The sequence below is a fragment of the Vulpes lagopus genome, chromosome 5, assembly GCF_018345385.1.
Source record: "Vulpes lagopus strain Blue_001 chromosome 5, ASM1834538v1, whole genome shotgun sequence".
NCBI classification, from domain to species: domain Eukaryota; kingdom Metazoa; phylum Chordata; class Mammalia; order Carnivora; family Canidae; genus Vulpes; species Vulpes lagopus.
The window spans coordinates 77,684,476-77,706,517 of record NC_054828.1 but is presented as its reverse complement, the minus strand read 5'-3'; the positions used below and the strand labels follow the sequence as shown (position 1 = coordinate 77,706,517).

Sequence of the window (22,042 nt, the reverse complement as noted above, 5' to 3'; positions counted from 1 at the left end):
AACAGTGAGATGAATGTTACATTGAAGATACATAGAAGAGGCCAATGGAGCAAGAAGTACTTCATACACCTGGAAAATTCAAGGGACACTCCTTAAAAAAACCAGTCATTTCAGCTGAATATTAAAGGATTCTCGGCAGTTTTCCACACAAACAAGAGACAGAAAGAACTTTCCCAGGAGAGTTCACAGTATGTACAAAGCCTTGGAGGTATGGAAGAGAAGGAATGTTCTGGAAACTGAAAACGGTTGAGTGTGGCTGGAGCTCCAGTTGCAAGATGAGATGATGGGGTGGATACCAGGGATACTCACTCCATGTAAAGGGCTTGGATTTTATCCCAGGGGCGGTACTGCACCTCTGATCTTCTTTCCTTTCTCCTCCCGTTCCAGCATTTGAAAAGACACAGAACTAGAATATACTGTTCTTTCAGATCTAATTACTGTATCTCAACTTTCTAATCCTCTTCCTTAGACTGTCCTTTACCCACTGAGGTGAGGTCATACCTTCCACACATCCTTCTCCTTCCCTGGATCTGGAGTTGGCTCCTAAAGATTTGTTGTCCAGGAATATTCTAAAAGACCTCTCAACAGAGGTCTGTAGATTGGCAGGGAAAAAAAGCCATCAATCAAAACTTGCTGAGTCAAAATCACCCGTTGCCCAGTGATCCCCAACTTGAGACCCCTGTCCCCAACATGGAGTCTGAACAGGCAGCTATGGCAGTCCCTCAGGAGTTTTCATTGCCTTAAGAAGTGTGATAAAAATCCCTGATGACACAACACAACCCTAACTAAAAATGAAGTTTTTTTAGTGACTGGAATGGTCTGACTTTAACTCAGTAACACAAAACTGCACATGGGGCAGAATGGTTAAGAAGAGAAAAAGCTGGGACCCCTGGGTGGCTCAGCGGTTGAGTATTGGCCTTTGGTTCAGGGCGTGATCCCAGGGTCCTGGGGTCGAGTTCCACATTGGGGTCCCTGCAGGGAGCCTGCTTCTCCCTCTGCCTATGTCTCTGACTCTCTCTCTCTCTGTGTGTGTGTGTGTCTCTCATGAATAAATAAATAAAATCTTGAAGAAGAAGAAGAAGAAGAAGAAGAAGAAGAAGAAGAAGAAGAAGAAGAAGAAGGAGGAGGAGGAGGAGGAGGAGGAGGAGGAGGAGGAGGAGGAGGAGGAAAAAGAAAGAAAGAAAGAAGGAGAAGGAGAAAGAAGAAGGAAGAAGCAAGAAGAAGGAAGAAGAAGGAAGGAGAAGGAAGAAGAAGAGGAGTAGCTCTGGAGCTGGCCTGCCTGGATTCACGTGGCAACCCTGCTGCTTATTGGTGCCATCTCAGCCGGGTCATATCACCTTCTCATGCCTAAGGCTCCTGACCTATAAAACGGAGATAACAGTACTCCCTCCTAATTGTTACTTAACAAATGCAGATAGATTGATTAAAGACAAAATATATCAAAGCAAGGGAAAAAAAAAAAAAGAATGAAAGCTTGTGGACCACTGGTCTACAAAGAAACACCACCACCGTCTGCTCAGGTTGTGACTTGTAACCAGAGAAAACATTCTCACTTCACTGGTATTCCAACCTGTGTCAGCCCTCTGGCTCTGGACTGAACGTGGAAGGACCTGCATGTTACCTAATCCCATTTCTCATTCTCTCTTCAAAGAACCAAAAACGTGTCCCTCAAGCCTCTGTAGGCTTCATTATCTTGCAGATATTTCAGACTCCAATATGTTAGCCATTAAAAAGACGTCACTCTGTTAGATGACACCATCCCTGGGCAAGAGCCATAGATAATAAAACAACTGCCAACTTTCCCTGGCAAACCCACATGGCCAAGAGGACAATGGTGGAAAAGGTTCATGACAGGAGGGAGAACAAATAACAAGGCAGAGAAAAATGTCAAATACTGGCTGGAAGACAAGCTAGGGGACATGATAAACAGCCAGGGTGTGGAAGAAGAGGGGGAATCTGGCAGGAGGCTGCCACCAGGGCCTAGTACGGAGCCAGCTACCTTGAACTGTAGATGCAACAGTTCCTGAGAGGGAGCCCAGCACTGATGACTTACTTTCGATCTGCTAAAATGGCACCCGTGCCAGGGATAACAAAAGAGTCTGTAAAATCCACAGGGGCTAGTAAGATTGCCAGGAATGAGCAGGATGAGATTGGCTGGAAAAATACAGTCAATGGATCCAGGGAGGACAAACAAATACAGAAATTGAAAGTGAGGGAGATCCTTGGAAGTCGTGCTGGTTGAAAGAAGGCAAGTGGTCAGTTCACTGCCTCTCCACTTGCTACATGAGCCCTTCAGGAGCAACAGGGACTGGAACAGAGACACGGGCAGCCCCGTCTGCTCGCTAGCAAGTTATGCCTCACAGAGTTGAGGGACAACACCCTCTGGATGCTGCCACAGGCTGGATTTGAAAATTCTGAAAGCTAGTACCTCATTCTACTCAGTTTTACCATCTATAAAATGAGAAACACTCTAACAATACCAATCAGGTCAGAGATAAAAAGAGACTGCAGATACTCTGTGAAATGATTATTACTATTTTTACTGTATTCCTAGGATCTGAATACCTAGAAATAAATATGCAAGTTTGAACTGTATGAAATTACCGGTATTTTACCTCTCTGGCCCACAAATATAATAACTTCATAGGTTCAGCTTAATAGGTTGGTAAAAGTGTGGACGAGAGTTGAGACACTTGGTTAAAACAGAGAACCCTTCTGACAGACTTTAAGTGAGACCCATCCTGCACACTTCTTTCCCAACTCACAAAGAAAAATGGCTTCTTTCAGATCTAGGCACAGATGACCTGGGCCTGGGGCTGGTGTCTAGCTGACTCTTCCTTTTCTTTCCTTCTCATTTCCATTAACTGGAGGCACTCCAATTTCATACTGGGTTTTGAGAGAAGGAGCTGGGCCTTGACAGGGCTTCCTGTCTGTGCCCGAGGAGATGGGTCTTCACTCTATGAACGTGGCCTTGAGGCAACAGCTGTTTAAGAGGGGGTCAACAGGAAAATCCTTTACTCCCAAATATTTTTCTCCCCATCCATGGAGATTCCTTCCTTTGGGTTAAGGATTAGCCTCATTAAGCATCCTCCTCCAGCAAGCAAATATATCTATTCCCATAATGCAGTTAATGGCTCCATTTTTAGATCACTCTCCCCTGACACATTATGTAAAGGGATGCTGGGTACCAAGCAGGACTGGCAGCCACATTCCCAGAAGACAGCAGTGCTGGGTGAGAATTAGCTCAGGCTCACACTGCCTCATACACCTCATCCTGCAGGCCCTCTTGTTTTTTCAGGGAGGGGCAACCTATCAAAGCTAGTTACCCATATGAACCAACCACCCCACGATACAGGGCCTGTCACCAGTTCCTTTCTGTCACTTCCTAAATTGTGGAATTTGAGTGTCATAGTTAAGCCTCCAAGGGTGGCCTCCCTAGAGAAAAAGATACCCTTTTAAAAAGCTGCACCAGTTCCCTGCACTGCAGAAGGCCCACCCAACCTGGGACCTATTGTGGCACCAACAGCGATGGCTCCTGGGGCACCATGCTGGCTAGGAGTATGCAGAGGAACCCATGTCACATGGGACAGTCCCCCCTGCAGTTGCCTTAGATGCAATGAAACCCAGAGTCGTATATTCCATGGCACTTTTTAAAACAAGTTCATAGAACCTTTACTCTCCAGACAGATCATAATTTTAATCCTCTCCTTTTTATGTACATGTTTGCTTTGGAGGAAGTCCCTGGGAATTATATAAAATTTCCTAAGCTTACTTGGGCTTTCTGTAAAATCTTGGCAGCCATTCTCAGCAGAGACAAGGCTCTCACATCGGATGTGGACTGGGGACTCACAGAGTCCTTTTTTCCTTCTGCTCCTCCTGCTATGCCTTTAAACTACAAGGTCTTTGCAGTTGTGATGCTCCCTCTAGCTGAGCACAGTGGGTTCACCAGGTATGTGGACAGAGGTGCCTCCCAAGGCTGCTTATTGATCATGGGACTCAATGTAAACACTCTTGCTTCTCTTCAGTCCATGACTTTTGTCTTCTCTTTGGAATGTGCTGCCCGCTGGGGTGGGCCCCCATAAAGATGTAATTTTACCTCTCTGCTCACCACTGAGCAACTTTTCTCTCTCTTTTAAAGATTTCATTTATTTATTTGGGAGAGGAAGAGCAGAATCCCCACTGAGCAGGGAGCCCGATGTGGGGCTCAATCCCCACATCGTGATCCTGAGATCACGATCTGAGCCAAAGGCAGATGCTTCACCAACTGAGCCACCCAGGTGCCCCTGAGCAACCTTGCTCAACTAAACCTCATTCTGCTTGGCTCAGCCTCTGGGACCCCTTCTTTCCTGATGCTCATGGACTCTGAAACTTGCTGGCTATCTTCCTCTTCTCCAGCTAGCATAAATGTGTCCCCACTGTAAAGAGACAGCTCTGATGGCCTGAAGGGTGTGCATGTTTAATATGGGAATAGGCTAAATCCATGTCTTTTTTTTAAGATTTTATTTATTTATTCATGAGAGACACAGAGAGAGAGAGAGAGAGAGAGAGAGAGAGAGAGAGAGAGACGGGCAGAGACACAGGCAGAGGGAGAAGCGGGCTCCATGCAGGGAGCCTGACATGGGACTCGATCCCAGGTCTCCAGGATCACACCTTGGGCTGCAGGCGGCGCTAAACCGCTGCGCTACAGGGGCTGCCCCGCTAAATCCGTGTCTACAGTATCAGTCCACACCAGGTTTGAATCAATATTGCCCTTTGTCTTCGAACTAAGCCTATTTATAGATTCACTCTTTCTTCCCTTCTTAGTTGGTATCTAAAACTAGCTCCCTGCTGTTGCTACACCTGATTCACTATTGGTTGGGGTAAGGTTTTCTCTCTCCAGAGGTCCTGGTTTTTAATTTCTTTGCCACTCATCAACTCTGTTTGCTATTTTGCAACTAAGTGAATAATTATTTTACTCTGTGTACCTGGCACTGTAGGAAAGAATCTAAAACTAGAATCCTGAAAAAGGTATAGTCCCAGTCTTCAAGGAACTTACATTCTAGCATTAGGCAGAGCCCAAGAACACAGACCACAGGACACCAATTCATCACGCTGAGGGGAATCTGTTTTCCCTAGGAATAAGAGGTGCTACTGCCTCCTCCTGGAAGGAGAAATCTTCCAGAGGTAACGCTGGATATTATGCTCTGAGTCTAGGCCTGATTGAAAGCAAACATGCATGGATCCCCTCCAACCTACCCAAAACCAGATCTGGGCCACATAATTTCTGAGAAATCTAGGAACAATTTAGAAGTAAACACAACTGCTCTTCCACTGCAGAGACAATGCCTGGAAGCAAGATCTGTCAGTGTCTCCATCCAAAAGAACCAGCTGTCTGCTACTCTTCCTCTCAACACGAACATACACACACACTCATGCACACACACTCTTCTGGGGGAGATTCCTAAGGAGGGGACACAATTACATGGGAAGACAAAGTAATAGCTTGGTAAGTACAGTCTGAAGAGTGGTGACATTTTCACACTGAAGCCTGTGAATGGCACTTCCCAAAGAAGCAGGGAGGATTGTGACAAGCTCTGGTGATGGTGACACCACAGGACTGACACTGTGGAGTCACTGGGACTTCTGCTGGGGTTCTGAAAGGCCCAGAGAATGTCACCTCTTGTCCCCATTTGAACTAAGAATAAAATCTGACAAAGACCTAGGACCCCGAAGCAGCGGAGACTGAAATACCAGCTTTATAATTCATAAAGGTGTCTGGATACTATGGCAGAGGTGTAGGGGCTGAACAAGTGGGCCAGAACTCTCCTGAAACAAGCCAGCGCCCCAGAACGGCAGGCCTCCTCTGCTGTACTGGCCACAGGATGGCAAGAGCCCAGGATTTTTGCTGTCTGCAGGAAACAGGTCCTCCGGAGTTCCCTCTCCCAGACTCAGTAAGCAGATGGGTCGCTCTGGTGCCCAGTGAGGGGACAGAGAAAACAAGAAGACTAGAAGCCAGGAGTGTTCTCCATGGATATCTCTTTACCCAAAAATGTGAGGAATGGAAATCAGTATCCTCATCCCGCCCCACCCCCACCCCTGGGGTTCTTTTCTCTGCTCAGGACACTGCTGTCTGGCCAGCTGCACTCAGAGGGTACCACAGCGAGAGGCTAGCAGGGCAGGAGGGACTCAGGAGAGGCACTGGAAGGGAGCACAGCGGCTGCTGTGTCCTTCCCATCTTCCCTCCACGCCCCTCCCTTCCTGAGCCTTGGGATGGCGCACTGGGATAGACTGAGATCAACAAACCTAAACATGTTTTGGTTTGAGGTTTGGCAAATTCCGTAACTCCAAAGTATTCCACAAATGTTTTGTGTTCTGCAAAACCAAAAAACATTGGCCAAGCACTTTCCCCCCTCCTAATTTTTAAACCCATGTGTTTTTAAAGGAAATGCAATCCGTATGTTTTGGGTACGTTTATATGCAACTCATCAAACCATGCTTGTCTGTATGAGTCATTTGATGTCTAAAACTCATGGGGAAGATCATAGATTCATAAAAATTCTGTTAGCACCAGAGGGGCAATAAGTGAGGCACTGGTTGGAAGGTGAGGAACTAGATTCTGGTGTTGGCACAGAACAACCAGATCCCAGAAGATGTACAAATAATCCCTTCTATCCTCACTCATCCATCACTCTTTCCCATCTGCAAAATGACCTTAATAATTCTTGCCCTCATCAGATCCTACAGGCAGCTAGTGAAATTTCAAGACTGATTATCAGGTAATTCTGAGCTTTTTAAAGAGAAAATACAAGGGCACTTGTACCTGCCATGGGTCTATATTAATCTAGCTTCTTAGAGTGCTGGAAGAGAAAAAGGTTTCTGTATTTAATTATTTATCTTTGCCCTATCATGAGACAGGGGATTTCAGGGTCATTATGTCACAGTTTCAACTGCTAGGGAAGATCAGCCTGACTTCCTGCCCTCTGCTAGGGAACCCCTTGTTTATAGAGGGTATAGCAGGCAGATGACAAAGCCATGGGGAAGTCTACAGAGATAGGTGGAGAATGTACAGGTTGTTTTATTTGGAAAAGTGAAGGTTCTGAGTACTTGAGTAGTATCTCTAAGTAAATGATGGGTTTTTAGAGGAAGAGTTCTAGTCTCCATACCTGTTGAAGATAAGTCAAGTTTAAACTGTTAACATGGTAGAGCTCAAAGTTCACAGACTTCGAGGTCAGGTAGACCTGGGAGTTATTCTGTGCTCCAGCTTTGCTGTATGATACTAGGGAAGTTGCTTAGGCTCTCTGAGCCTTGGTTTCTTCATTTGTAAAATATGGGTCATTTTAAAGATTAGAAAAAAATAGACTAAATAAAAGGTCTAGAAGAGTGTAAATGTTCAATCACAGATAATTTCTATCATTACTAACGTTACTTAAAGTAGCCTACAGCTTTTAATGGGGCATCATAATGAAAAATCACCACAATACCAGAAAAATAAATAAATAAGGCATTGCAACGGGCTAGTGAGGATCCATACCTCTGCTTTCCTGGAGTCCTTACAAAGAAGAGTAGCCCACCAGGCAGGACAAACAAATAACTGTCTGTCCTGAGCAGGAAGACATTCACCAGCCCCAAAGCAGACCCAGGACAAATGTCAAGGTTCCTTCTAGCTCAGTGAGGGGACAGGAGGACCCCAGGACTTGAACCAAGTTGTCACCACAACTTCCCAACCAGAGTCAAATGCTTCAAGATACATGCACTTATTCTCAAGATTAAAGTGTGGCTCCAGTTCTCAGAGCATAGCTCCAAAACTGGTCAATACAGTCTATCTTTTTCAATTTTCTGTTCTGGGTCATGCCTCTGAAAAACAAGGACTCCAATGGAAGAAAAAAGCAAAGAAAATAATCAAAACAATCTTTGGAGTGCCAAGAAGAAAATAAATACTCAATGTCACTGAGGAGACAGAAGCAAAGAAAGAAAATAGTTGAATGACTAAAGTCATTAAGGTTGACCCTAACTGTGTCTGGGACAGAAATTCTTAACTTTTGGACATGGAACTTTTCAAAAACCTGTTGAAAACTATAGACCTTTCCCCAGAAAAATGCACACCTGCTCATGCACACACATTTTTCCTTATAATTTCAGGGAACTCACAAAACCCCTGGAATCCACCCATGGACTCCAAGCTAATGGATTTTAAATACCCTAGAGGCTTCTTTATCAAAGGCCATCTTCTACTGAGCACACCATTACTACTAGCAAGGTCCTTGATAAGCCTAGAATGAAAAAAAAGAAAAAGAAAAAAAAGAAAAAAGAAAAGAAAAGAAAGAAAGAAAAGAAAAAGAAAAAGAAAAAGAAAAAAAAGAAAAAGGAAAGAAAGAAAGCAAGCAAGCCTAAAATGCAGAGCCCTGAAAAGAAAGCGACAGGAAACAGTTCAAAGGCAAGTCCTGAACACGGAATATAAATAACTGGCAGGAGAGAACTGTCTCAAATGGAAAGAATAAGTACACATCCCTCACTGGCTGAATTTTGAAGACAAAGGTCTTCACTGAAGAGGGAAGCATTTGGCCTTGGAGTTCTCATGCCTGAGTTCTAGTGTGGCCACACAACTAACCAGTTGCTTGATCTATGACACATTATTCAATTTTGTCATCTTCAAACTAGAAGTTTAGGTCAATTTTACTTTACTCAATAGATGTAACCTTAAGAAATTCTGAGGTAAATAAAATTTTATAGCAATCTAAGTGTATTTTAAATGAATCCTAAGAGCTTCATAAAGAAGTGCTTCCTTAGGGGATTAAGAGTACATTTATCTCGATGAGCACTGAGTGATATATAGAACTGCTGAATCACTATATTCAACACCTGAAACTAATATAACATTGTACACTAGTTATACTGGAATTTTAAAAATAAATAAATTAAAAAAAAAAAAGCAGTGCTTCCAGGGGTCCTGGGTGGTGCGTACAATCACTTAAGTACCTGACCTTTGGTTTCAGCTCAGGTTATGCTCTCAGAGTCGTAAGATCAAGCCCCGCATTGGGCTCTGAGCTCAGCGAAGAGTCTGCTAAAATTTCTCTCTCCTTCTCCCTCTCCCTCTGCCCCTCCCTGTCCTCACTTTCTCTCACCCTCTCAAATAGATAATCTTTTTTTAAAAAGTGCTTCCATACATCATTTTGTAAAGGAAATGGTCACTACAGAGAATTTTTAGCATAAATCTGGATTCAAATAGAATGTGCTATATAGTTCATGAAGTGATTCTAAATATGATACTACATAGTTTATTTGAAAACTCTTGCAGAAAAAAAAAAACAAAGGTAACTCCAGACAGTCTCTGTCATTCAGATGTAAAGAAATACCCCCAAAGGGAGAAAATGTCTGAACACTAACGTAAATAGTTAACTGCAAAGCCTACACACTTTACAACACACACGTGTCACATTTGTGGTTTCAGTATAGTTTATATAAAATGAAATTTTTTTGACTGACTAACCTTAGATAGATCTGTGCTCTCTGAGAATTTCAGTTCTCCCCTAGCTCTCTGGATAACAGATTCTGATTTTATATAGGAAGGGTGGGAAAGAAAGAATTTAGAGAGAAGCAGAATTAGTGAGAAAAATGCCACAGCCGCTAAGACCATTTACAATAAGTGCAAATAGTTCTGCAAACATCAGCAGTTCCTAAGAGTTTCCCCATGTGACAATCTAATCCTAATGATGATGCTGAGGCATCAAGAAAGGTCATGTTCTATACACTGTCTTTACTAAGGCAGGCAACATATTTTGGGGACATTTCTTAGGAGAAAAATGGTTAATTTTTAAACAAAGTTTTTAGCTCTTAAAGGTAATAATTTTCTGATAATTTTTATTTGTTCACACTTCCTTGTTTCCTGATAATACAAAATAAATGAGATACCACTGTAGTAGGTGCTGCTGCCACCTATAGTACTCATCAGAAAAAGTAGCAATCTTTCAATGATCATAAATCACCAGAAAATGTGGTTTAAGTGCCTGGATTACCTAGCATGATGCAGGGAGAAAACCACCATGAGGGATCCAATCTGGTGATGTACAGTGTGTTAACAAAAATTGGAAAACTCAACCTTTGGAGGATTGGTGTTTTGATTCCCAGATCAGCTTGCCATCTCTCTTTGCCTGAGTCAGCACAGAGGCACAGTGTGCCAGTGTTCCCGGAAAAGCAGGAGTCAAAAGCCACCAAAGGGGTGGGAATAATGTCACACAGCAGAGAAATGTTGGTGAGTCTATTTCCCGATTATTCTTACCTGTTTCTTCCAGAATCTCTGAATCCTTTAGCAAAGGGGTTTCGATCAATTTTTAATCTGGTGATCTAGAAACAAACAAAGAGCATAAATTGTGTTTACATTAACTGATTTCTTTTTTGGTAACTCCTAGAAAGTTAGCAAAAAAATCACGCTGTAAGTAACAGCTGTTGTTTTTATTTAGTTTCCTTTAAGTCTGAGATTTAAATGTAAGTTGATATAGGACTTGGGCCTGGCACACAGATGTCTGACCCACCTGACCCACTTCTCCTTAAAAACCAAGGTCTTCCCAGTATGTGACTGTAAACTCTCCTCTGCTCACCTTTCTTGCCCCCAGAAAAGGTGATAAATCACTTGCCTAGACAAAGGCATGGAAATAGAAAACTGGGCAATGGTCAAGTCCTTGATACAGGACATATAGGAAGCACTTGAAAAGCACTTGTTGAGTGAATGAATGAGTGAACGAGTGAGTGAATAATGAACAAATGGATTCAGTCAGTCCAATCCAATGGCATCAGGCCACCAGACAACCTACCTCAGCCTGAGAGAAACATATAATTGACTGCCCTTCCCATTTCACTTTATTTGTCCTTTCTCTGCCCCTAGAGATTGTTCATTTAATGACCAAAAATGGTCTTGTAAAAGACACAAAAAGTAGCTACACTTTTATCAAGCTTGCACCCCAAGAAAAATCTATAAACAAGGGACTCAATGGGGCAGGCTACACCAGTCTCCAAGGCTCACAAGCAAATCAGAAGGCACAAACAACTGTGTGAGCCAGGTGGGATGAGTCCTCGGGGGTCATTCTGCTTCAACATCCGCTCAGCACATAAGCCCCTCTCTACCACATCTCATTGTCCCCCTCAAACTCGGCGAGGGTCCTACCCATCACCCTCATGCCCCCAGAATAAAACAAGCCTGACCAACAAATTCCACATGTGCTCTTATGTTTCCCCTTTCAGCCTTGGTCATGGGAGGCATTTTTGATATTTTTGTGTCTAAACCAGCTGTTAATGATTCACTATCTTCAAGCAACAGAGGCGTCAGGGTTGGGGTGAGGGAGTATAGGAAAGGAGGCAAAGCACTTCAATGGAAGGGAATTGTAGAAAGAAGGGAATCTCATTACTGAAGACCACCTTTCCATTTCTGATCATTGCAGAACTTATCATGTCAGGGCAGCTAAAGTTATTTCTTATGTTGCAGATCTTTCTGAGTGCCTCTCCCATCTCACTGTGTCAGAGTGGAATTGCCCAAAGCCACAATCTTTAAAGGTCTTTAAAATGCAATGTGAGATTCTGACCAACAGACTTTGACTTGAAAGTACCAAAGTTGTTTTTTTTTCCCCCTAAAAACATTCCTTGCCTCGAGAATGGTACACTAATAATGTAGCACTAATAATGTAGCAAGAGCAATTTTACATCTATTTTATAGACCAGAGCAGGAGCCTTCAGGCCTTGGCTTTCTAAAGTCTAGTGTCTGCCCTGTGAATATTGTATTGAGTTTAAAGACTGTCACTGCTTTTCTGTTTCTGACTTAAAATTCTTTCTTTTTTCCTCCATAATCCACAGCAATAAACTGCACACCATATTTTCTTTTCAAGTTGGGGTTATAATATTTTATTTTCTCTTTCAAGTTGACTTATCCTGTCCAGCTCATTTACGATAGGGTTTTCTGATATATGATTGTGCTGCCATGTTTTGGGGGCCTCCACAGACCCCTGTAAATAAAATGACATTCTATTTCATGGATCTGGGAGAAAAGATTGCAAATCTGCTTCCCACAGCTCAGTCTATCTCTGGCCAAGAACTCTGTGTGAAGACTTAATAGAAAAGTGCCACCAAATGTTAGGAAAAACAGCACCTCTATACTTGTTTCAAAGCTTTTAATGGAGATTTAGAGAGCTTCATGTAGTGTGGTTGCATACTCATTATTTATTTATTATCAAGTACCTTTATGTACAAAGCCAGGTGACAGGAGGCACAGGTGACAGTGATATATAGTCCATATATGGCTGTGTATTGTCTGGTTCCCCCCACCCCAGAAGCTTATAATATAGAAGAAAAAAGTAAACATATACACTAACACAAAACAGAAAGTGGTAAGGTTTGCAAGGAAGGCAAAGTGCCGTGAGAGCTTAAGGGGAAGTAGTGATGAGTCCCAAGTTGAAGGGCTCTGAGGTTTCACCTTAGAGATAGCACATGACCCAGGCCTTGAAGGATGTGCAGGACTTTAATGAAAAATGAAAAAAGGGGAGAAAGGAACAGTGAAGCATGTCATAAGACATGTCCTACGTAAGCCAGAGCATTGAAGTAGAGAAGCATGAAGGAATGAAGTGCGCCAGAGAAGCACTAGAGTCCAATCTGGCCAGAGTGCAGGGTCAGCGGAACAGAGCCAGAGAGGTTGCCCCAAGGCCATATCCCAGAAAGCTTTCACTGCCCTGCTTAATCATTTATAAAGTCTAGAGGCAGAAGATAGCAATTCAAACAATGTAAACCAAACTACCACCCCAGTTGATGCTCCCGCTGACAACTTTGCCTATGTCTACCAATACCAAGGGTAACAAGGACAATAATTTGGAGGAATAAACCAATATATTTTCAACCTTGATAATCCATAGTCTCATGATTCCCATATCAAGAGCTAGCCTGGGGGGATCCCTGGATGGCTCAGCGGTTTAGTGCCTGCCTTTGGCCCAAGGCGTGATCCTGGAGCCCCGGGATCGAGTCCTGTGTTGGGCTCCCAGCATGGAGCCTGCTTCTCCTTCTGCCTGTGTCTCTGCCCCTCTCTCTCTCTTTCTGTGTCTATCATGAATAAATAAATAAAATCTTAAAAAAAAAAAAGAGCTAGCCTGGTAGCCTCAGATCTTACAAGAGTATGTCATATAGCATAGAAAAGGATGCAAATGACAGTGGTCACAAAGGACAGCAGGTCACAAAGCTTGCTGTCCTCTGGAAGATAAGGATGTAACATAAGGTGAATGCTTATCAAATGGGACAAGAAGTAAAAAAAGCTTCCCCTTCCACCCCAGCTGGAGTATGAAAAAAAAAAAAAAGAGGAAACAGATGAAAGAGAAGCAAGCCGGTAGATTTACATGTGCCTTAGCTCCCCACTCAAACAAAGATCGAGGGGTGCAGGTGGTGAGCTTCAGAGGAAGACTGGCAGGGCAACCTCCGCACACACACAGGGCTGGCTGCATCAAAGTAAAAATGCTGCCTGGTCTGAAGAATCAGGAAGAGGACCAGGTTAGCATCTCCAGGCCTCCTACCACCCTTCTGTGGTAGGTCAGGGACTTAGAAGTCCTCACATCCCATGACAGGGAAGCCAGGGTGACCTTAACACAGAAGTGCTACAGCCCAGGCAGGAGCCCAACAGAGGACCTAGGTGAGGTCCTGAGCCTCACCATGAGCCCTGAGGTGAGGCTGAGCCATCCAGGGAGGTCCAGGAGGCCCAGGTGAGGCAAAGACACAAAAGTACAAGCTCAGCCATCCTCTATCAGTAGAGCATGTCCACACAAGGAACCCAAGGCCCAGACCAGACATGACGGTCTCCAGCAAGGGCCAGTGAGGCCCACAGCAGAGGGACCCACAAGAAACCACATGAGGACTCATAACCCCCACTACCTCTGCCCTATGCACACACGACACATCTAGAGGCCATCTGGATCTGGAGTAGTGTAGGAGGCTCATTTGAATAGTTCATTTTCATTCCTACTCCACAGTTGTGTGTATCAATTAGACCCAAATATGGCTGTCAGCCTCCATCTCCCCACTTTTGACCAGAACACAGTCATCTTTTCACTCAACTACTCTATATAACCTTTGGACTAATCTCTCTTCTTCCACTTTTGTCCCTGTCTGGTCTCTTCTCTACACAGCAACCAAAGTGATCTTTGTTAACACAAATATGGACCACATCATTCTCATCAGTGACTATCACTCTACTCAAAACTCAACCCAAACTCCCTGGCTGGCCTTGCAGAGCCAGCATGGCCCCAGCCTACCTCTCCACCCCCACCCATGCTCCTCTACACCTGGCTCCCAGTTTCCCACCAAACTCAGATGCTCTCAGGCTACAGTGTGTCAAACTCTTTCCCTGCTCAGGTCGCTCACACTCACTCTACCCCTGAACAAAAATGTTCTTTTCTGCACTCTTCACATAGCTGATGCCTCATCCTAAGTCTCAGTCTAAATGTTACCTCCTGAGAGAGATCTTTCTTGATCATCCCTCCAAAATAGGATGCTTTCAGGTAAGAACCATGTCTATTTCCTATACCATTTTACTAAGAGCCTAACATGACATGCTACCTGTGCTCAATGAATATTTGTTCAGTGAGTGAATGAGTGGTGAGTGCATGAATGAATAATGTGGGAAACAGGGATCACCAGTCCCAAAGCCATAACATGCCTTGGAAAATACAGACCAGACAACTCCCTTGACCCTATCTGCTTTCACTGCAGCATTATATAGACAGAAGTCTCAAGTGTCCTACTAAGCAGAACAAGGTCTATTAGTAACTGCCCATGCAGCTAAAGTTATTCTACAAGTGGTCATGTTCAAACTTACTCCAAGGATAATGAGGAGACATGGAAAGTACAGAGGTTGGGGGAGCATTTTTCTTCACTGATTTGATTTCCATAACCTTACAGTTTTTTTGTCGGGTTTTTTGCATTTTTGTTATTTTTTTTTTTATTTTTTTATTCGAATTCAATTCACCAACATATAGCATTACACCCAATGCTCATCCCACCAAGTGCCCCCCCTCATTGTCCATCACCCAGTCACCCCAACCCCCCACCCACTTCCCCTTCTACTACCCCTTGCTCATTTCCCAGAGTTAGGCACCTCTCATGTTTTGTCACCCTCACACTGATATTTTCACTCATTTTCTCTCCTTTCCCTTTATTCTCTTTCACTAATTTTTATATTCCCCAAATGAATGAGACCATATAATGTTTGTCCTTTTCCAATTGACTTAATTCACATACTGATTTGTATAGTCTGCATCATAGAAGACCATAGCACATGAAGAGGTGGTTGCTGGCTTGCCACCTTTGGTTTTAATCATTTTCACTGACTTTTTGCCTAGTAACATGCAGGCAGTTAATAAATGAGGTATACATCACAGTGCACAGTGTAGACATAAATAGCACAACCTACAAAGAAAATGAAACTTCAATATCCTGAGTATGATTTTACAATACTGAGGCTGAAAATGCCTCCCCTTATTAACACTCTCTTATTCTTTTTTTTTACCATATTTCTTTGAAAGGTGTTCATCAAGGAAGAAAAAGAAACTTAGCCCATATAAAAAATAAAAAAATAGAAAACCTCTGTGCTGATTTGATTGGAAAGTTAGAGCACAACTGGCTCAATAGTTTAGGATATAATGAGTGGCTCATAACTCCTATTGGATTTGCTTACACAAACCTGGCTGTGGTTTCAGACTTCCTATCTGGTTCATGTAGCCAATTCTCATCAAGAAATAAGACTGTGTTACCTGAGGAGAACAGGGCTGTGTCTTTTTGAAATCTAGTTTCCTGTTTGGAAAAAAAAAAAAATCAAGGCTCAGCAGCCTTTTCCCCTTAGAAAAGACAAAGACTCTGCAATGGAAATTTCCTGCTAATTCCATGAGGACAGGCTGGCGTCAGCTTCTTCCAAGAAAAAGCATTCGGTGTAGAGTCACCTTTATTCCCACCTCTACTACTTCATTCTCCACGATGAGATTCTGGGCATGGCATACCTTTCCTCTCTGCCTTAGGCCTGCCAAGTTGGCACTCCAAGAGCAAATAATAGTAATAATAACTTCAGTATGCTAGCAGCCCTGGGAGTCTATGGGTCAGTCAGCAAGGGTGGGAGGAAGGAATGGGAAGGGGGGAAAGAAAAGCATAAAATATTTCATGAAAATAGAAACTCTTTCTTCACATTTCACTATTACTTATGTCCAAAGAAGCAGAACCACAGATATGTAAGGAGACTGGTAGTGGAGGTATGCTGGCTAATTATTCATGCAGTCATTTTCCAAGCACATATTCTGTGCTATGCACCATGGGACAGACACAAATGCCTTAGAGTTACACAGATGGAAGAGTCCTTCCTCTTAATTAGTGGTTTCTGGGCTTCAGGGCGATTCTAATTCCCTCCCTCCAACATCTGAGGGATCAACATTGATATTCCAGTTACTTATTCTATCAAACAAAAAGAGTTACATCTACCTACCATCTCTTGCCATCACCATTTCATAAAATAAATGACATTTTAGTATCAAAAAAGTAAAACGGACAAAATAAAATGCAGTCTATTTAAATGAGTGTTTAGGTATAAAACGCCCGCATATTATCTGTATTTTTTTTCATTTCTCAGTGGACTATAAAATTTTTCTCCATAAATTGGTAGCTGAGAGGTAAACCATTGATTTGTAAATGAGGATTCTGAGGTGGAGTGATTTGTCAGATGCAGTACATTCTATCAGCTGCAGAGGTGGATCTAAACCCTGAGTTTCCTAACTCCCGACCTGGTGTTTTCTACCATGTCAAACTGGGTTTTGTAGAGGCACAATGTTTTGTTCTCAAAAAGCTCAAAATACTGAGAGGAAGACTGGGCAGGCACATAGCTTAGAATGGACAGGGTCACGAGAGAAGTAGAGTTTGATGAGGAAAAGCTCATTCACAGCTGAAAAGGTAAGGAATGTGGTAGAGGAAAATGTAAGGAAGGTTGGTGTTTGTACTGAACTTGAAGAATGGAAGGAAGCTAGATGAATAAAGATGAACAGAAAATTCATTCCTGGGATCCCTAGGTGGCGCAGCGGTTTAGCGCTTGCCTTTGGCCCAGGGCATGATCCTGGAGGCCTGGGATCGAATCCCACATCAGGCTCCCGGTGCATGGAGCCTGCTTCTTCCTCTGCCTATGTCTCTGCCTCTCTCTCTCTCTCTCTCTCTCTGTGTGTGACTATCATAAATAATAAATTAAAAAAAAATTTGAAAATTCATTCCTGAAAAGACAACAGCACACGCAAAAGCAAAGCAGCTACAAAGTGCCAATAACAGTAAAACTCTCACTAGATTGCTGAACTTTTGTGGGCACGTGATGTAGATTAGCGGGGAAATGAGCCTAGAAATGTAGCTGGTAGCTAGCTACAGAGGACCTTAATAGAAATACTTGGGGGGATCCCTGGGTGGCTCAGCAGTTTAGTGCTGCCTTCGGTCCAGGGCGTGATCCTGGAGTCCTGAGATCGAGTTCTGCATCAGGCTCCCTGCATGAAGCCTGCTTCTCCCTCTGCCTGTGTCTCTGCCTCTCTCTCAATCTCCCTCTCTCTCTCTCTCTCTCTCTCTCTCTCTCTGTGTGTGTGTGTGTGTGTGTGTGTGTGTGTGTGTGTCTCATGAATAAATAAATAAAATCTTTAAATAAAAATAGAAAGACTTGGGATCTTGGACTATACTTACTTTAGCACTGAGGAGTTGACAATTTTTGACAGGGAAAGGATGCAGTTGGAGCTACGCTTTAGGAAGACCCATCCCCAAAAAATAAAATAAAATAAAAAAGGAAGACCCATCCCTCAGTGACTATATGTGATGGCTCATAAGACCATAAGACTCAGTTGGAAGCTGTCATAACAGCCCAAGGTGGAGAGAGGGCAGGTCCAGAACAAGGGCAAAAGCAATAAGATTAGAAAGAAAAAAATATTCCATCAGTAGAAGCAATACAGTCTGGTGGCACATTGGATGTGTGGAGAGTCAGGTGTCCAGCCAGCCTGGGTGTCATGATAGAAGCGAACAGGAGACATAGGCTTTAACAATGGAGAGGACCAGTGGGAGTGACAAATGAATAGAATATCTTGGAATATTTTGCTTACCAGCAACAAAACACCAAGTTCCCACCATTCCAAATGTGAACTTGCTACAACTCTATTGGTCTAGACTGGTATGGGGGTTAAAAAAGAGTTGACACGAACATTCAGATAATTTCCAACACTTGTGTGTGTTGGCTGCCCCTGCTTGAGAACAATAAATTGTTTTCCACCCTCACTCATTAAAAAGAATAAAGAAAAAAAAGAGGAAGAAATTATTATTTCAGAGCTAACAGAGAACTTAGAAAACACAGGCTAACTGCTCATTTTCTTGAAGAAGAACTCAAAGCCCAGAAAGAAAATACTTTGCTCAGAATGACACAGGTAGCTAGTGGGACATTTAGGATGAAAACTCAGGCCTCCAGTGTGGAGGTTTCTCAAAGAGTTAAAAATAGACCTGCCCTATGACCCAGCAATTGCACTGCTGGGGATTTACCTCAAAGATACAGATGCAGTGAAACGCCGGGACACCTGCACGCCGATGTCTATAGCAGCAGTGTCCACAATAGCCAAACTGTGGAAGGAGCCTTGGTGTCCATCAAAAGATTAATGGATAAAGAAGATGTGGTCTATGTATACAATGGAATATTACTCAGCCATTAGAAACGACAAATACCCACCATTTGCTTCGACGTGGATGGAACTGGAGGGTATTATGTGGAGTGAAATAAGTCACTTGGAGGACAAACATTATATGGTCTCATTCATTTGGGGAATATAAAAAATAGTGAAAGGGAATAAAGGGGAAAGGATAAAAAATGAGCAGAAAATATCAGAAAGGGAGACAAAACATGAGAGACTCCTAACACTGGGAAACGAACTAGGGGTGGTAGAAAGGGAGGTGGGCAGGGGGTGGGGGTGACTGGGTGATGGGCACTGAGGGGGGCGCTTAATGGGATGAGCACTGGGTGCTATTCTATATGTTGGCAAATTGAACACCAATAAAAAATAAATTTATAAAAAAAAAAAGAAAAGAAAACTCAGGTCTCCAAAGGGCTAGCCTACTGCTGTCTGTGGAAAGTACACTGCCTTTCCTTAGGAAGACTGGATAACATTTCATTTCAATTCCTCTTTGCTCTCCTAGGCCTCCTAACCATTCCTTTAAAAAGAAATACATGAGGTAAATAATTTTGCCCTGAAATGTTAATTGTTCTCATTCAAGACAGTTGAGGGAAATAAAAACATGGTAGTAGGTGATCTAGCTCACAGAAGAGAATAGTTTACACTACTCGGCGTCTCCACGACAAGTCTGAAAATGATTGCTAGGTAACAGAATGCAGACCTCAAGATTCCTGGGGGAAATACCTGAGGTTATTTTGCTTTACTAGAAGACATTATGTTATATGAAATCATATCTACAGCCAAAGGGAATGTTTAATAATCATGTACATTGATGTATTCAGGGACTGGAGACTTGTGAAACAGGCAAAAACCATTATCTTGATATCAAACTGGGCAGAATTGGGTGTACGTGACTCATCTCTCTTGAATTCACCAACACGACATGAGAACAGAAAGATAAAAGTAGTTACCTATTGATTATAATACCTTCAAGAGCCAATGCAGGTCCTCTGATTCCCAACGATCCACTTTCTTCTTAATAAGCAATTTATTTTGTAAAATTGCCTCTACTCCCCACTCTCCTTCATGCCTGTGCAGACCCAGCAATTTCCCAACATAGGCTGACTACTAGTAATCAGATGCTGGGTGTGTGCCAGAGGCTTTACTCATGTTCCCTCATCTAGTCCTCATCACTAACTCGATGAGGCCAGGACATTTTCAGACGAGGAAACACTGATGAGTGGAGGTAAGAAATTTGCTCAAAGTCATCAGTGGAAAGGTCAGAAATGAGACCAGATATGTCTGCTACCAAATCCTATGAACTTAATCATGGTGTCCAGCCCCCAACAAACCACCAAGACCCCCACCCCAGTTCAGATGAAGACAAAATATTCATATGAGAAGAATGTACTCAGACATGGGAATGCTGTGAGAGAAGGCAAAGGAATTGAGAGGAATTTCAGGCAGCTATGTTTGGTCTTCTTTCATTGTCATTGTCGCAGTGAATTGTGGCTGTCTAGTTTCAGTTTGGGTTATAGTACTGATGCTCTTGACCTCTACAACTGATCTCAGTGAGGCAGCGGAATGTCCATTCACCAGTGTTCTAGTTTGCCCTACAATTAAATTCCAAAATTGCAATATTTGTTACATATCTCTGCTTTCATAAGAAACTAATAATTAAAATGGTGGCTGGGTGTCTTGGAAAAAATCTAATCAGTTATTCAGAAAACTTAACGTTGTGCTCCCCCTCTCTTGAACCACAGTTAATTTCAAGATTCCAGTTGCTCTAAAGGGCATGTCTATATTGCTGCACTATCTTGTTTCAGAGCTTTAAAAATCTTGATTATTAAAGATTCCTGTAAGGACCCTCTGTGGCCTCTGTTATTTTGCTATCTAAGGAGCTTGAGAGGATTCAATAGCTTTTAAATGCTACCCAAAGCAAACTAAAACCCTTTCTCTACTTTAGATCAAATGTGGCAACCACAAGGAAAAACCTAAAATCAGGCACACTTTACAGCTGCTGAGAAAGCCCAACAAGTGTATAGTACTTGTCTACCAGACTAAAGGGTTGTTGTATATCAAGTTCCTCTGGAGGCAACATCTAGGGAGAAAACATCTAAAGAGTTTTATCCACATGCAGTATGAATGATCAAAATACTCTTACTATATGAACCAAAGATTATATCACTCACCTTCACTGCCTGACACATAGTAAGCACTCAATAAATACTTAGTAAATGAGTATTTTTCCTCTATTTCTTTCTTTGTCAGAGCACCAAGCATAGTATCCAACACAAAAAGATATTTAATATTGTGGTAGAAGTTCATTTTGCTCCAAGCAGGCCCAAAATCAAAATATGCAGACTTTCAAGCAAAATAAACAAGCAAAAACTCTTCTTTCCAGAAAGGTATTCACCTCAGGATCCTATTAATTAGACAAATTGTCAAAAGATGAAATACAGTGTAATTTGCAAAAAAAAAAAAATGAGATGCATATGCAACTTTCAGAGAATTGCATAAAGTGAGATCACTTGTAAGTCCATCTACTTACCCTCCTTGAGAAAAGAACATTGTCTAGAATGCCCACAACAATTCCAGACTTGGCATCTCTCTTCCCTCTCCCCGTACCTCACTCCCACTTACTTCCCCCATTAGTCTGCCAATTCTCATGTGTGTCTTATCATCAGAGAAAGCATCAGCTCTTCCAGGAAACCTTCCCTCATTCCCTAAACCCAAAAGCACCCTGTCCACATCTCTGTCATTAAATTATTCCAGTGTTTTATCATTATTTATTTACATGTCTTTCACTCAACTAAAACTCTTCTTGCTTATGGAGAAATAAGTCAATCTGCTCGATTTCTCTATTAAGATTGGAATATTGTAAGTTCTCAAACATTTATGGAGTGAATGAACATATTGCTGACATAAAAACACAGATGTTAGGGTGTGGTCGGTGATCACACAGAGGTAAATTTAGTCTGATAGTGTAAATGGAAGCAGTGGGTCTTCAATGGATTTTGAGAGGCTTGATGACTTTGATGTAGCTGATGCAGGGATACATGGAAAATTGCAGAAAAGAGGGAAGGAATGAATCAAACCTTGGTACTTGCAAAGGAATTGCAAATGATGAAGAATGAACGTTTGCCACATTGCAGGAGAGACCATGAACACGGGTACAAGTGCAGAGAGACATGAAAATGACTTAGGAGATTCAGTCCTCCTGGTCAAAGATTTTGTCTTTGATCTAAATCTAGACTATACCAGCTGCTACTAGGCATCATGGCCTTGTCATCACCAACATAGCATTTGCACAGCAAGCCTGGCATCTCTCATTCCAGCTTTTCGGTGTCATGTAGAAGGACAAAGCATTTCTTATCAAAAGCATG

The 22,042-nt window shown here is 42.6% G+C and overlaps 1 protein-coding gene across 2 annotated transcripts in view; it reads right to left on the bottom strand.

Annotated features, from left to right (window-relative positions):
* The window catches only part of TBX15 (T-box transcription factor 15), a 110,155-nt gene that overhangs the window by 21,202 nt on the left and 66,911 nt on the right, over window positions 1–22,042 (bottom strand). For both annotated transcript variants that reach the window (XM_041757449.1, XM_041757450.1), the window contains exon 6: window positions 10,256–10,320. In XM_041757449.1, the coding sequence (XP_041613383.1) occupies window positions 10,256–10,320 (65 nt within the window). The remainder of the gene's footprint in view (window positions 1–10,255; window positions 10,321–22,042) is intronic.